The 13,214-nt window shown below is 42.6% G+C and overlaps 2 protein-coding genes across 2 annotated transcripts in view; one reads left to right on the top strand and one right to left on the bottom strand.

Annotated features, from left to right (window-relative positions):
* Window positions 1-9,814: 9,814 nt before the first annotated feature.
* Window positions 9,815-10,111, top strand: LOC145398991 (cold shock-like protein CspE). The gene has a single exon (XM_080271720.1). It carries the CDS (start codon window positions 9,815-9,817, stop codon window positions 10,109-10,111), a length of 297 nt encoding a protein of 98 aa, XP_080127846.1.
* A 782-nt stretch (window positions 10,112-10,893) lies between these two features.
* Window positions 10,894-13,214, bottom strand: part of LOC145398915 (carboxylic ester hydrolase-like) — a 45,452-nt gene continuing 43,131 nt past the window's right edge. The window contains exons 10-11 of the mRNA XM_080271642.1: window positions 11,576-11,693; window positions 10,894-11,220 (exon numbers count right to left, since the gene is read on the bottom strand). Coding sequence (XP_080127768.1) covers window positions 11,161-11,220; window positions 11,576-11,693 — 178 coding nt within the window. The 3' untranslated portion in view covers window positions 10,894-11,160. The remainder of the gene's footprint in view (window positions 11,221-11,575; window positions 11,694-13,214) is intronic.

Below are 13,214 nucleotides of genomic sequence, written 5' to 3' on the forward strand. Positions count from 1 at the left end.
TATTTCAGTAAAATTATTCGTGTTCTATTACCAAATGTGCAATGATACTGTCCATCACTATTCTTTATATCCCACCCATCTCTTTTTTTTTTTCTTTTTTTTTTCATGATCTCTCGTTTATAAGAAGCGGTTCCATTTCAGCTTCACTGTGTTGGTAGGGCAGTCTGACTCAACTACCTGCCATTCAGTAAGAGTAGAGCGGGCCAAACACCCTCCATCACAGGTGTCTCAGGGAATCATGAGCGTAATTGTACATTTTCTCGCAAGTGCTGTATCAAGACCCTCCTTAATCCCTTCATTCCGATGACATAAATTTTATCTCAAGCTTGATACTCTCGGACGATAATATTTAGCTCAAGAGAGACTAATCGAATTTAAACATAGCTTTCAATAATCCCTTTCAATATCCCCTTTCACTATTTCAGGGTCATCATAAACTGAATACTATCGTCTGGACGTTGCAAGAATAACACAAAAGCTACATTGTAGTAAAGTGGTTATAGTATACTAATAAAAAAAAAATTGATGCATGCATTTTCCTTAAGCATCACTGGAGGTTGCTTGCATAGGCTTCCGACACCATTTACTTTTGTTTAGTTTAGGGATGACTAATGTCCCTCGCTGAATGCCTCCCGGCAACTCCCTCCCTCCTCCCCAAAGTTATCTTCCGACATTGAACGACCTACTTGCTCCAGCCTCGAGTTTTACGGCCTTCCCCTTGGTCTCCACGCGGGGTTGACTTTCAGACATCACCCTACAAGGTAAAGAGAATATGAGGGGTAGGTTCACCGTCCCCAGCTCGCGCAGAGAGTGTGACGTCAAGGATAATAAGAGAGAATGGGAGAGTGAAAAAAAACGAATGTAATGCCATACGAATGTAAACTGACGATTTCTGGATCAATTGGTAGGTGTTTAGTGTTGCTATACTCTCAACCAGTGACCTCTATCAATATTTTCAGTTGTTTTTCTCATAATCAGCTAGCTTACAGGCATCTGTGACGTCGGATCTGTCTGTATGACCCTGTAAACGACAATCCCTTATTCACTAAAAACAGATAGTTCTTCTTGAAAACATACTTTATAATATCTCAGAAACATAGGATTAACCTTTTCTTTGTTCTGTATGCAGTTTAGGATGCAAATACAAGTAATCCATATAGGCCAGGGAGCTCATATCACAGGGCAGGTAGGTGAGCAACTGGCTTCACTATCAAGCAGAGATCCACAGTCTGGATTGTCTGTGACGTCATGCGAAGACCGAGACACGTTTTTGCTCCCCCTCCCCCGGTGCGAAACTACCTTATATTCTCTTTACCTTGTCACCCTGTGAGCAGGCTCAACCCCAGGGCAATGTGCCAGGTGCCCATATAGCTGGGGTTGGCGTTCTCGTATGTTGGTAATAGGTCTTGAATCAGTCTCACTCAGTAGTCGTCCATTACGCTCATATGTTACAAGACTATACCTAAACAAAATGGCACGCACTTATAGGCTTCTATGTGACTACATATTTATATGAACAAAACGTAATCAAGTATGTAAGCTTACGTGTGATGGGTCGACCAAGGGGATAGGATGGTAACCGTGTATTGTGGTCGGCAGCAACCTGCGTACTGAACGTCTCACTCTGGTACTGCGTAACAGAGATGCTCGAACGGGACGGCTCACCTGTATGAATATGCAACACATTCCTCATTAAACACCCACTCGGATTCAGTAACACTCCTTGATGCCTGTCCCTCCTTCATTCTCTTCAATCTTTTCAGTCCGATGACGCATTTTATATTTTATTCTTGTTACCTTAAGACGATTTTACCCTGAGCAGGAAAGACTTTTCGAAATGGAAGGGCCAGATATAGTCTTCATTAGCCCTTTCACTTCAAGAAATCTTCCTTAATGCTAAACAGAATCTTCTGTCTTTAAGGTTAAGCTGTAAAACGAAAACACCGTACTGAAGAGGTTAATTCTCTCTCTCTCTCTCTCTCTCTCTCTCTCTCTCCATTAATAACCCATCCTGACTCATTAACACTCAATAATGACTCTCCCTTCTTTCTTATCATTAATTATTGTCTTTCCGACTAAAAGCTGGACAGGCACTTTTGTCCGCGACTGTACATCTTTATCATACCTTAGCAACCACTAACCCTTGAGAGAGAGAGAGAGAGAGAGAGAGAGAGAGCTGGGGCCTGGAAGAGAAGGAGATTAAATTAACTGTCTCAGACACTTGCCACTCTAAGTGTGTCATGGCCATTTCTTTATTCCCTTCCTCCGTCCCTTCCTCTCTTTCCACCTACCTTTCTCCCCGCCACCATTCCCCCACCACCTTTCTTCCCACCTCTCTCTCCAACTCTCTACCTCAAACCCCATTCTCCCTCAAATCCCACTCCCTCCCTCACCTCCCACTGCCTCTTTCACCTCCCACTGCCTCCCTCACCTACCACTGCCTCCCTCACCTCCTCTCTCATCCTCACCCCCAATCTCTCCTTCCCCACTCCCCCCCCTCTCTCTCTCTCGTGACCTTTAATTCAGATTAGCGTGTCTGTCTTACATAAAAGCGTTCCTTCCTCTCTTCTTTCAAATTACCTTTCTTTGTCGACGATATTTTTTTCTTCTTACATTCTGTTTTCTCTCCCATAACTTCTGTCCCTATTTTATTCATTTTTTCCTTTACTTCCCTCCTCACTGACATGCCTCATTCTCTCTCCCTTACCCTTCCTGCATCTCTTCCTTATTTCTCTCCTGTACTTTTCCTCCCCTTCATTTTCTTTTCTACTTTCCTTCTTTATGTCGGTGGTGGTGAAGTAGGTTGTCATAATCCTTCCTTCTCTTCACCTGCATATTTCTAATATTTCTCTTCATTTTCTTCAGCGTCACTTTCATCACTCAAACTCCTCTCATCATCACCATCGTAAACATCAGCTTCATTCGCAAAACCCACATTTATTTGGTTATATGACTCACTTATCGACACTAAATGGATCTCGAAAAGTTCCATTAGTGAAAGAGAGAGAGAGAGAGAGAGAGAGAGAGAGAGAGAAATGTGGATATTAGGAGGGGGCTTAGGTCTATTGTATGCATATGAAGTGTTAACTGCTGTTGGTTAATGATGATGATTATGATTATGATGATGATGATGACCGGAGAGACGGGGTGGTGGATGGGTGTGAAAGGTGAAGGAGAGAGATGAGATTTGTGTGTGTGTGTGTGTGTGTGTGTGTGTGTGTGTGTGTGTGTGTGTGTGTGTGTGTATCGTATGAGTGTGTGTCTGGGTGTGTGTTTACTTGTGTTTGGTGTATTTGTGTGTGTGTGTGTGTGTATTTGTGTTTGGGCGTGTTTATGAGTGTGTATCAAGGTGTGTGTTTGTGTGTGTGTATAAAGCTGTGTATTTGTGTGTGTTTTTGTGTGCGTGTGGTTTTGTAAGTGTGTTTGTGTGTATAATGTGTTGTATGTGTTGAGTGTTGTGTTGCGTGTGTGTGGGGGGGGAGTGTAGTTGGTGTTTGCGTGTGTGTGGTGTATGAGTGTGTGTGATATGTGCGCGTGTGAGATGTGTGCGTGTGTGCGATGTGTGTGTTGATATGTCTTTGTGTCCGTTTGTGTGTATATATATATATATATATATATATATATGTGTGTGTGTGTGTGTGTGTGTGTGTGTGTGTGTACAGTATGTGTATATGTGTGTGTGTACAGTATGTGTATATGTGTGTGCGAGAGAGAGAGAGAGAGAGAGAGAGAGAGAATGCTGAAGAAACAAACTAGATAAGGTCGGGCTACGGTACCTCTATGGGCACGTGGAAAAGAGAACGTGAGGGAGAAAAAATATAAGAAAATGAGAAGAGGCAGGCGTGAGTGAGACTATATGAGAGTCAAGGGGTGAGGTAAAGGAAGGAGGAGGAGGCGGAGGAGGAGGAGGAGAGGAAGAGGAAGGAAGAGGAGGAGGACGACGAGGAGGACGAGGATAAAGAGGAAGCGGAGAGAGAGAGAGAGAGAGAGAGAGAGAGATTGATTGTAGCAGAAACTGGTGGCGCAACTGCTAAGGTCATATGCCGCAGAGAGAGAGAGAGAGAGAGAGAGAGAGTACGTGAGTGATAATTTGAGGAGGGTAAAGTGGCGATGCATGAATAAAACCGAGACCTGAGTGGGACTCTGTGATGGGTAAATACAGTGAATAAGTGGACGGAGGGGTATGACCTATGTAATCCTACCCTGTCCGTCTGTCGTTCACTAATGTTTCTCTGGGAGCGAGATGCTTCCCTCCCTCAGACATTAGTAAAGCCTAATACTACTTTCCTTATGAGCCCGCATCTCTGTTAGAGAGAGAGAGAGAGAGAGAGAAAGAGTGCAAAATTTGGTACTCTTTCTCCTTCAAAATAGAATATATATATAAAAAGGTGTTATAGATGAAGAAATGCATTAGGCCAACAAGGGTCCCAAGCTCTCATCACCTGGTGCAGTGATGACAGTTATCTGAAAGGTGGCATCAGTGTTAGCAAAGAAGTTACGTCACTGGCAGCGATGCATAAATGAGTTATTATGGTGTAAATAGCTGATCTTTGGTCACATTTAAATATATAGACTCTTAGAAAACAATTATAGAGCTTTAATAGCCAGTCATGAGTAGAAACATTGCAATTACCCTATTTTTTATATAAGTAGTATTATCTATGCAAGAGTAAACCACACATCTCAGCCGTAATGATATTTTATGGGTATCATTACTGGCAGAGAGAGAGGGAGAGAGATTATTCTTGTTTTGACCAGGCGATTGTATTCATTTTAAGAAAGACTTTGAACAGAGGCATAGATAAGAAGTTTTTCTTTATTTTTTTCTTTATTTCATAAAGATAGATAGATAGATAGATAGACAGATAGATAGTTAGATATAGATAGATAGATTGATTGATTGATTGATAGACAGATAGCTTGAATGACTGATATAGATAGACAGACAGATAGATAGATATATCATGATTATTCTTGTTTTGACCTGGCGACTGTATTCATGTTAAGAAAGCCTTTGAACAGGGGCATAGATAAGAAGTTTTTCTTTATTCTTTATCTTTATTTCATATATATATATATATATATATATATATATATATATATATATATATATATATATATATATATATGGTAGATGGAATTTATTCCCAGTTTCATTCCATAAATGCTGGTGAACCTCAGGGATCAGTTTTGTCCCCAATCCTCTTTCTCATTCATATAAATGACTTCCTATCTGTCACTCACAACCCAATACACTCTTATGCTGATGTTTCGACACTTCATAGTTCTTTCACATTTAGTTCCTCCTTTACACAATCTGATATTATACTTCCTAAATAAGCACAGCAATTTCTCTAAACCAGGACCTTTCTAAAATTAATCAATGGGGACAAACAAATCTGGTCTCATTTAATGTTCAGAAAACTAAAAACATTAATTTCTCCAACACAAAGAATCCCTCAGGCTCCCACATAATTTTAAATGATGTCAATAATCCCAAATCTACTACAATATATATCCTAGGTGTTACTCTAAACACAAACCTAAGTTGGATAGCTTATGTTAAGTCCCTTGCTAAAAATGCATCTAAAAAAATGGGACTTCCGTACAGAGTTCGTGAATTCTTCACTGACGAGCAGCTGGCCACAATGTGCCAAAGTCATGTGCGTTCTCAGATCGAATACTGTTCGCCATTGTGGAGTACATGTGGAGCGGTTGCATTGAGGCAGTTGGACAAAATTCAGAATAAAGCCATTAGATTAATTAATAATCTTGTCATTACGCAGGACCTTTCTCTATTATCAGTACGTAGAGATGTTGCATCTTCAGAATTCTTTTACCGATATTTTTACTGTAAGTGCTCTGACGAACTCGCTTTTATTGTACCTCCCCTTCACATTTTCTCCTCAAATACTTGGGCAGCTGGGAGAGCCCATGAACTCACACTCTCTCCCCCGCAATGCAGAACCTCTGCTTATCAAAATTCATTTATCCCCAGAACTACTACTCTGACTAGACTTAGTATATTAAGTCCCTGTATAATACATACGCTGCTTAACTTAGACTTTCTTTGAAGATAATAAACCAAGATCAACTCCCTGTATTCATCTTTAACTCCTCCTGCTCTTCAATTACCGAAATAACTTTAACTAAAACTCAAGACTCACCTATTACAACATTAAAAAGTTACATATGTATTTTATCTCACATTTCTTTGCTCTAACAAAAGCAAAGAAATGTGAGATAAAATACAAGAGAAACAACACGAAAGAGAAGATGTAGTAAAAGAGGCAGGAATGTAATGCAGAGATGCTGAATATTAGCAAACAGCTGATATATTGGGAAATAAGCAATTAACTTCACACACATATACTACCAACACACTTGTATGCAACTAACAACAGCCTTCCCTGCCATGCGCGCACCCGCTCCCTCACTCTCCCACTCACTCATCCACCTACTCACTCACTCACTCACTCACGCATTCACTCACCCACCCACTCCCACTCACTAACCCACTCATTCCCATTCACTAACCCACTCCAACTAACTCACCAAACCACCCGGCAACTCACTCAACAACCCAACCACTCACTCACCCACTCACTCATCCACTCACAAACTCACCCACCCCTTCACTCACCCCCCACTCACCCACCCCCATCCCCACCCACTCACCCATCCCCCCATCCACGCACTGAATCACTTGATCACTCAATCGCTCACTCACTCGCCCACTCACTCGCTCACCCAATCAGCCACCCAGTCACCCACCCACACACCCACTCACCCACTCATGTACTCACCCACCCACTCACTAACTCACTCACTAACTTTCTCCTCCACACACACACACACACACACACACACACACACACACACACACAGACGCACAGACGCACACACACACACACACACACACAGACGCACAGACGCACACACACACGCACAGACGTCCAGATGCACACACGCTCACAAGCTCACACACACACACACACACACACACGACACATCTCTTCCGAACACATAGACACAACATAATCCCACACACAGCACAAGAACACAAACACACGGGCCAGCACAAACAGAGAGACAAGCGTACGGACAGACAAGCCGACTCACAGACAAGCGCACACACCGACAAGCGCACACACCGACATGAGAAAAGTATTACGAGATACCAAGCCAGGCTAAAATCGCCTCCATTTAAAGTATTGCAGGGGGTGGTGTGTTAAGGGCCTTATGTGGCACCAGGGTATGTGCTCAAGTTTCACATCTACTGAGATTTGATCAACAATTAGCTCTTTCCCACACAGTAATAATCAGACGTAAGCAAATACTTAAGCGCCACAAAAGATCTGCGACACGTCATCCCCTGTAGTACTTTGAAGTGGAGGTGGTTGTACGTGCATATTAATTTTCAGGACAGTTATTAACATCTTCCTTACCTCCTCCCCCTCAGGGTTGGGGTGACGTTAATCTGCCCAGAAACAAATATATGAGGCCATGACAAAGAGCGCTGGTAAGAAAAAAGAGCACACCAAGAAAAAAAAAATAATAATATTAAAAAAAAAAAACAAGAACCAGAAACATCAAGCAATAAAGAAAACATAAACTGCTAGTAAGAAATTTCATCAAAATTTTTTTACTACTCTAAGGATCACATATTGTATTCTTACTGTTCCTACACTGCATTATTCAGTTAAGCAAATTAGTCAATTAGTAAAGGGATTAATGAAGACTATAGCTAACCCCTCCAGTTAGAAATGTCTCTCCTGAGCCGATTAAAATCGTCTGCAGACGGCAAGAATAACACGAAAAAAGAAGTCACCGTAACGAAACATTCCTTACCTTCAAGACAGACAGCACGACACATTTGTCTCTCATCTCAACGTCCACCTGAGCTCCGAAGCCTTGTCTTGTTTACCTGCCATCCATTCATTAATCTCTACAAGGTTCCAGTTCTTTCCATTGTCCGTCCTTCCTTTATAAGTTCATCTAAAACAGCAAACGAAGCTAAGCACTCAAACGCACTCAATATCGCCACGCAAGCAGCACAATACACCTGTCCTGTCTACATATTAAGTAGGTTCCTCTGGTGCTAGTGCGCGGCAATGGAGAATACTAGGAAGGCGAACTTGTAAACGTGATGAACTGAAGCACCATCCCTGCTCCTTATCCCCTGTTTATAACATGCTTCCTTACCACGCTTCGAAACTGATGGGTAACGTGTTCGGATTCCACAGGTGTCCACTGATCCTATGGATAGACGACTGCATTCTCGTCGGCTAGAGAGGCCTTCCAACATCACCACCTCATGATTAACTTGGCAGTTTAAGCTTATCACTCTACTATATCAGTTATTATGCCTTTGTTATCACGAGACAGAGTGGATAACCGTCAAATAAGAGAATATTAGCGTGTCATATGCAAAAATAAACTGACAAGAAAAGAGAATGAGCGTTACTAAAACCAACCAGAACAAAAAAGGAAAAAAATCCTTTGGGAAAATAATTCCGCATGCAAACACGCACGCACCCACGCATTCACGTGGATGTGCATGTACACACACACACACACACACACACACACACATGCACACGTAGAAAAGCAAGAGAAAGGGATAGGCAGAGTAGAGGCAAGAGACACAGTAGGATTAAGCCAGACTTATACTGTACACCCGAAAGCACTAATTTCTCCCTACTCCCTAGTAACCGGAGTCGCGGCCAGTGAATGACCAAACGATCGAATACCCCACACCCACCGCCCCTTCCCCAACCCCACTGAAAACGTTGTTGGATAGATGTGGAACGGCCAAAGCTGGTGATGTTACAATGTGTCATGATTGTTTTTATAGACTTTCAGAATCAGTAGGGGTAAGTATATAAAGGCATTTAATGTATAAGACTGCTGTTATCCACAACATATGAAAAGGCACGAAAATGAGAGAAGACCTACAATGTATTATGTTATTGTCTATGCACTTATGTCCTATGTTATAATGTTACATATATGTATAGTATAGTGAACAACAACTGTTGGAAGATATGCCTATTATCATCTATTTTCGCTCCCACCTCCTTCACCTTCCTCTCTGGGTTTCTGTCTCCATCAAACGTCTCTCTTACCCTCTCGTCCCCCACTCTCGCCGTTTGTTAACCAACATAAAGTAAGATAATGATCCGTCATGTACTGATCACATTATCATACACCTCTGTATTAAGCACCAAGAAATTAATAACATACAGTACTTCGGTATACCTGCCAACTATTTCATCCTGTTGAAAAATGTTACGTGACATATGCATCGCAATTAGACCATTTGTTACAAGGACATACGGTTGTTTATAGTTAACACAGGTTGTGTGTTGTTTTGTCTGCCCATTAATTCATATTAACGTAGCAATTCAAGCCTAACATTATAAACATGTAAGGTTTATGTTCCTGTCATTATTGGATGAACGAAACGAATCAGGGATCGGCTCTGACGAACCACAAACTCTCTATCTTAAAGATAATAATCCTACCTCTTGTCACAACAGTGACACTATATCATTATGTATACGACTGACCAATATTCGAAGTGTAAAGAAGGGAATGGATAAGGAGAGAGAGAGAGAGAGAGAGAATCAGATCATGTTGACAGAAGGGCCTGGACCAGAGATAAACAGAGGGGGATATTAGGGATGAGGATAAAGAACTACAGGAAGAAGGATAACCGGACGAGCACTGATAAAGGATGCATCTCTTGCTACTGCCTGCGACCCGTTGAGGGGGGGCAAAGAGCAGAGCTTGGTCTCCGGTGGCTCAGAAGATGATCAGGGGAACCGTGATTTGGTTCAACGTCAGGGCGGGGTGCGGTTTCATCAAGTGCAAGAATGCTGGCACTGATGTTTTCGTGCCCCACCAGGCTGTCGTTGCACCAAACCCTCGGCATCTCCAGTGCTCCCTCGGGGACGGTGAGTCAGCGGAGTTTTGTCTCTTTGGAACTCGCAAGGGTCCTGAGGCTCTGGATGTTATAGGACTGGGTGGCGTGGCCGTGCAGGACCACCTATGCACGGCAGCGTCTCACCACCCAGGGACACCAGGCCAGGGATCCTGGGAGTCTTAGGGAGAAAAGCACCATCGTGGAGATGTGCATCGTGACAGCGAAGGTTTTTTGCGGGAATAACCAGGGGGTTTTCTGCATTCTTCTTCCCAAGATCTTTGAGGAGAACTGGCTTCCTTGCCTTGTTATCCCCGAGTGCTTTGTCCGTGATGTCCATTATGCCCCTCGCTGAGGGGGACGTCGGGCCCGACTGCCACAGCCTGACACCCCCCGCACAAAACTGTGTAAGAGGCTGCGGCTGGAGGTTCCCTTCAACCGGAAAACTGCCAAACCGATCACCGACCTGGATCCGGAGTTGGACTTGACTAAGCCCACGGCTAACATTCACCACCTGCCGTCAGAGATCGAGGAGGGGAGGGACTCTTCTCCATCCGTCTCCATGGCCGAGGATGCGTCGACCAGTGGGGAAGGTGAGGGGGTGGTGGGGGTTGCATGGTGCACACTGACTCCCTCTGTGTGTTGTAGTCTTGTCCTGAGCGTGTGTGTATGCTGCATGTATAAAAAATAAACTAGGCAAAATAAAACAAAGTAAACTGCTGAACATTCTTAATTTCTCTACATACCTTTGCTAATAAAAGTAAAATGCATTTCTAGGCTACTACTTTACTAGTATCCCCAAACATGACTACAATTCATTTGTGGACACCTCCTCCGAGATTAGGGCGCACGGCTATAGGTACGAAGAAAGAAATAAAGATAGATAGAGCGACAGACAGAGTGAGAGAGAGAGACAGACTGTAGATAGACAGACAGATAAAAAGATAGACAATAGTAGTTGCAGCTGCCACCTCAGGTTTATCTGAACGTGAGACAAGTGGACTGAATGCTGGAGTTGTCCTTCACTCACAGCTCACGATCCTCCTTACAGGGGATTGGGAGGGGAATGAAAGACTTGTGTATAACTGGACTGCACCACCTGGCCATATCAGTGTCACCACGTGAAGACGTCCCCCTCCAACACTAGCCTGACAGATAGATAGATAGACAGTAGATAGATAGACAAGAGGACTTCGACACGGTAAGACTCCTCGATGTGTTAGATTTTCTTCTTCTTAACCCTCACTGCTCAGAAGCTGATAGATTGGTAGGAGTGATGTCAGGAACTTTCGTGCCTGTGTAGAGAGGAAAATTAACAACAATTGGAATAATCATAATAATAACAATAATAACAATAATAATGATAACAGTAGCAGCACTAACAATAATAATAATAACAGTAACAATGGCAATATTATCATTATTATTATTATTATTATTATTATTATTATTATTATCATAATTATTATTATTATTATTAATTATTACTATTATATTATTATTGTTATTATTAGGCAATAATTACTCATTAATATTAGCAATGCTCTATTTTCTCCACCATCGCTCTCTCTCTCTCTCTCTCTCTCTCTCTCTCTCTCTCTCTCTCTCTCTCTCTCTCTCTCTCTCTCTCTCTCTCTCTCTCTCTCTCACCTCTCGTCGCGTGTCATTCCTCATAACAGGGTGCGGCTGAATGTCTAGGTGGGGAAGGCCCGTCCCCTCACTCACCGCCTCCCACTCGAAGCAAAAGGAACCACTGGGGGTCGGGTTTCTGGGGGCAGGGAAGGCATGTTTGCGATTAAGTATGTGGTGAGAAAAAGAGGAAAAGAAGAGTATTAAAACGATTATGATGATAATAATGGTGATGATTGAATGATTTGATGATGATGATGATAATAATAATAATAATAATAGTGATGATAATAATAATAATAATAATAATAATAATAATAATAATAATAATAATAATAATAATCCATTCATCCATCACCCAATCCAACGTTGCCCCATGAGGAGCATAGGAGCCCGGGGCTAGGCAAGTTGGTCCTGACATTTAAGATGAGAGTGAAATCATAATAATGATGATGATGATGATGATGATGATGATGATGATAATCCATCCATCCATCATCCAGTCCTACATTCCCCAATGAGGAGCGTAGGAGCCCGGGGCTAGGCGGTTGGTCCCGACGTTTAAGATAAGAATGACCAACCTCACTCATCCTTGAGTGGCATTACATGAGCAGTGAACTCCAACCACCCTTTGGATATAAACCTTCAACGGCTTAATCCGATTGGAGCGCAATAATTACCCACTAAACCACCAGGCGCCAAAATTTGGTTATATGGTTACCACCCAGCATAGTAAATGATTTCCTGGTGTACAAGAAACCATTTGCCTTGTCACTCGGTGAAGTCACCCACAGGCAGAAGGAAGAGGAATAAATGAAAGAAAGACAGAAGAGGGAGTGTAAAGTCACCCGTAGGCAGAATAACAAGGAAAGAATGAAGGACAGAAAGAAGAGGATGGAAGGAAAGTAGGATGGAGAAGAGGAAAGGGCAGACACCCGAGAGCAGCACTACATCGATTGAGTGGATGGTGAGAAATTATGATGATCAACGCAAGCGAATACTAGAACTGCCTTAAGACTGAGAGGGAGAGCTAAATACACAGCGAAAAAAGTGAAAAAGAAATGATAAGAGATGAAAAGGAGTGAAAAGACGAATAATGGAGGAAGAAGAGGGGGAGGAGGGGGAGGAGGAGGAGGAGGAAGAGGAGGAGAAGGAGGAGGAGGAGGATTACGTAGGATTACATAGGAAAGCAAACAGCAACGGACCTTTTGGTCCTTTCGAGGCTGCTTGTTACAGAGAAAACTATGACTACAAGATCTAACTCTACATGCTGAAGGATAAGGATAATAAAGCAAGAAGGCTCCCCCCACCCCCTAAACCCGTCAGGAAAAATTGAAAAAAATACTTTGTCTATAAGCTAGCCGTTTGAGTAACCTGAAAGAGAAAGTAATCAAATAAACTAACAGTTCCGGCATGACATTATAAACCGGTACGTTGAGTTAATGGGGCGTCTGTGGACATAACATGGAAACTAGACAGTGCACAGTGTGGATGCTTAGGAGTGGAGCGGCAGCCTTGTCTGGCGCCTTTAAGGAAGGCAGCAGCCAATCAGGCCCTAGTTCCTTTCACTCCACTGAGATAAGGAACTCTCCCATGTGGAACAAGTACACAAGTTTCCTCCTGAAGCAGTGACTCCTGGTACATTAAAAAAATCTCGATG

Source organism: Coenobita brevimanus, chromosome 47 (genome assembly GCF_032717465.1).
Source record: "Coenobita brevimanus isolate Jiangsu-jjx chromosome 47, ASM3271746v2, whole genome shotgun sequence".
NCBI classification, from domain to species: domain Eukaryota; kingdom Metazoa; phylum Arthropoda; class Malacostraca; order Decapoda; family Coenobitidae; genus Coenobita; species Coenobita brevimanus.

What these genes read in the sequence shown, in the direction of transcription:
- LOC145398991 (XM_080271720.1), top strand. Translation starts at nt 9,815, where the DNA reads ATGATCAGGGGAACCGTGATTTGGTTCAACGTCAGGGCGGGGTGCGGT.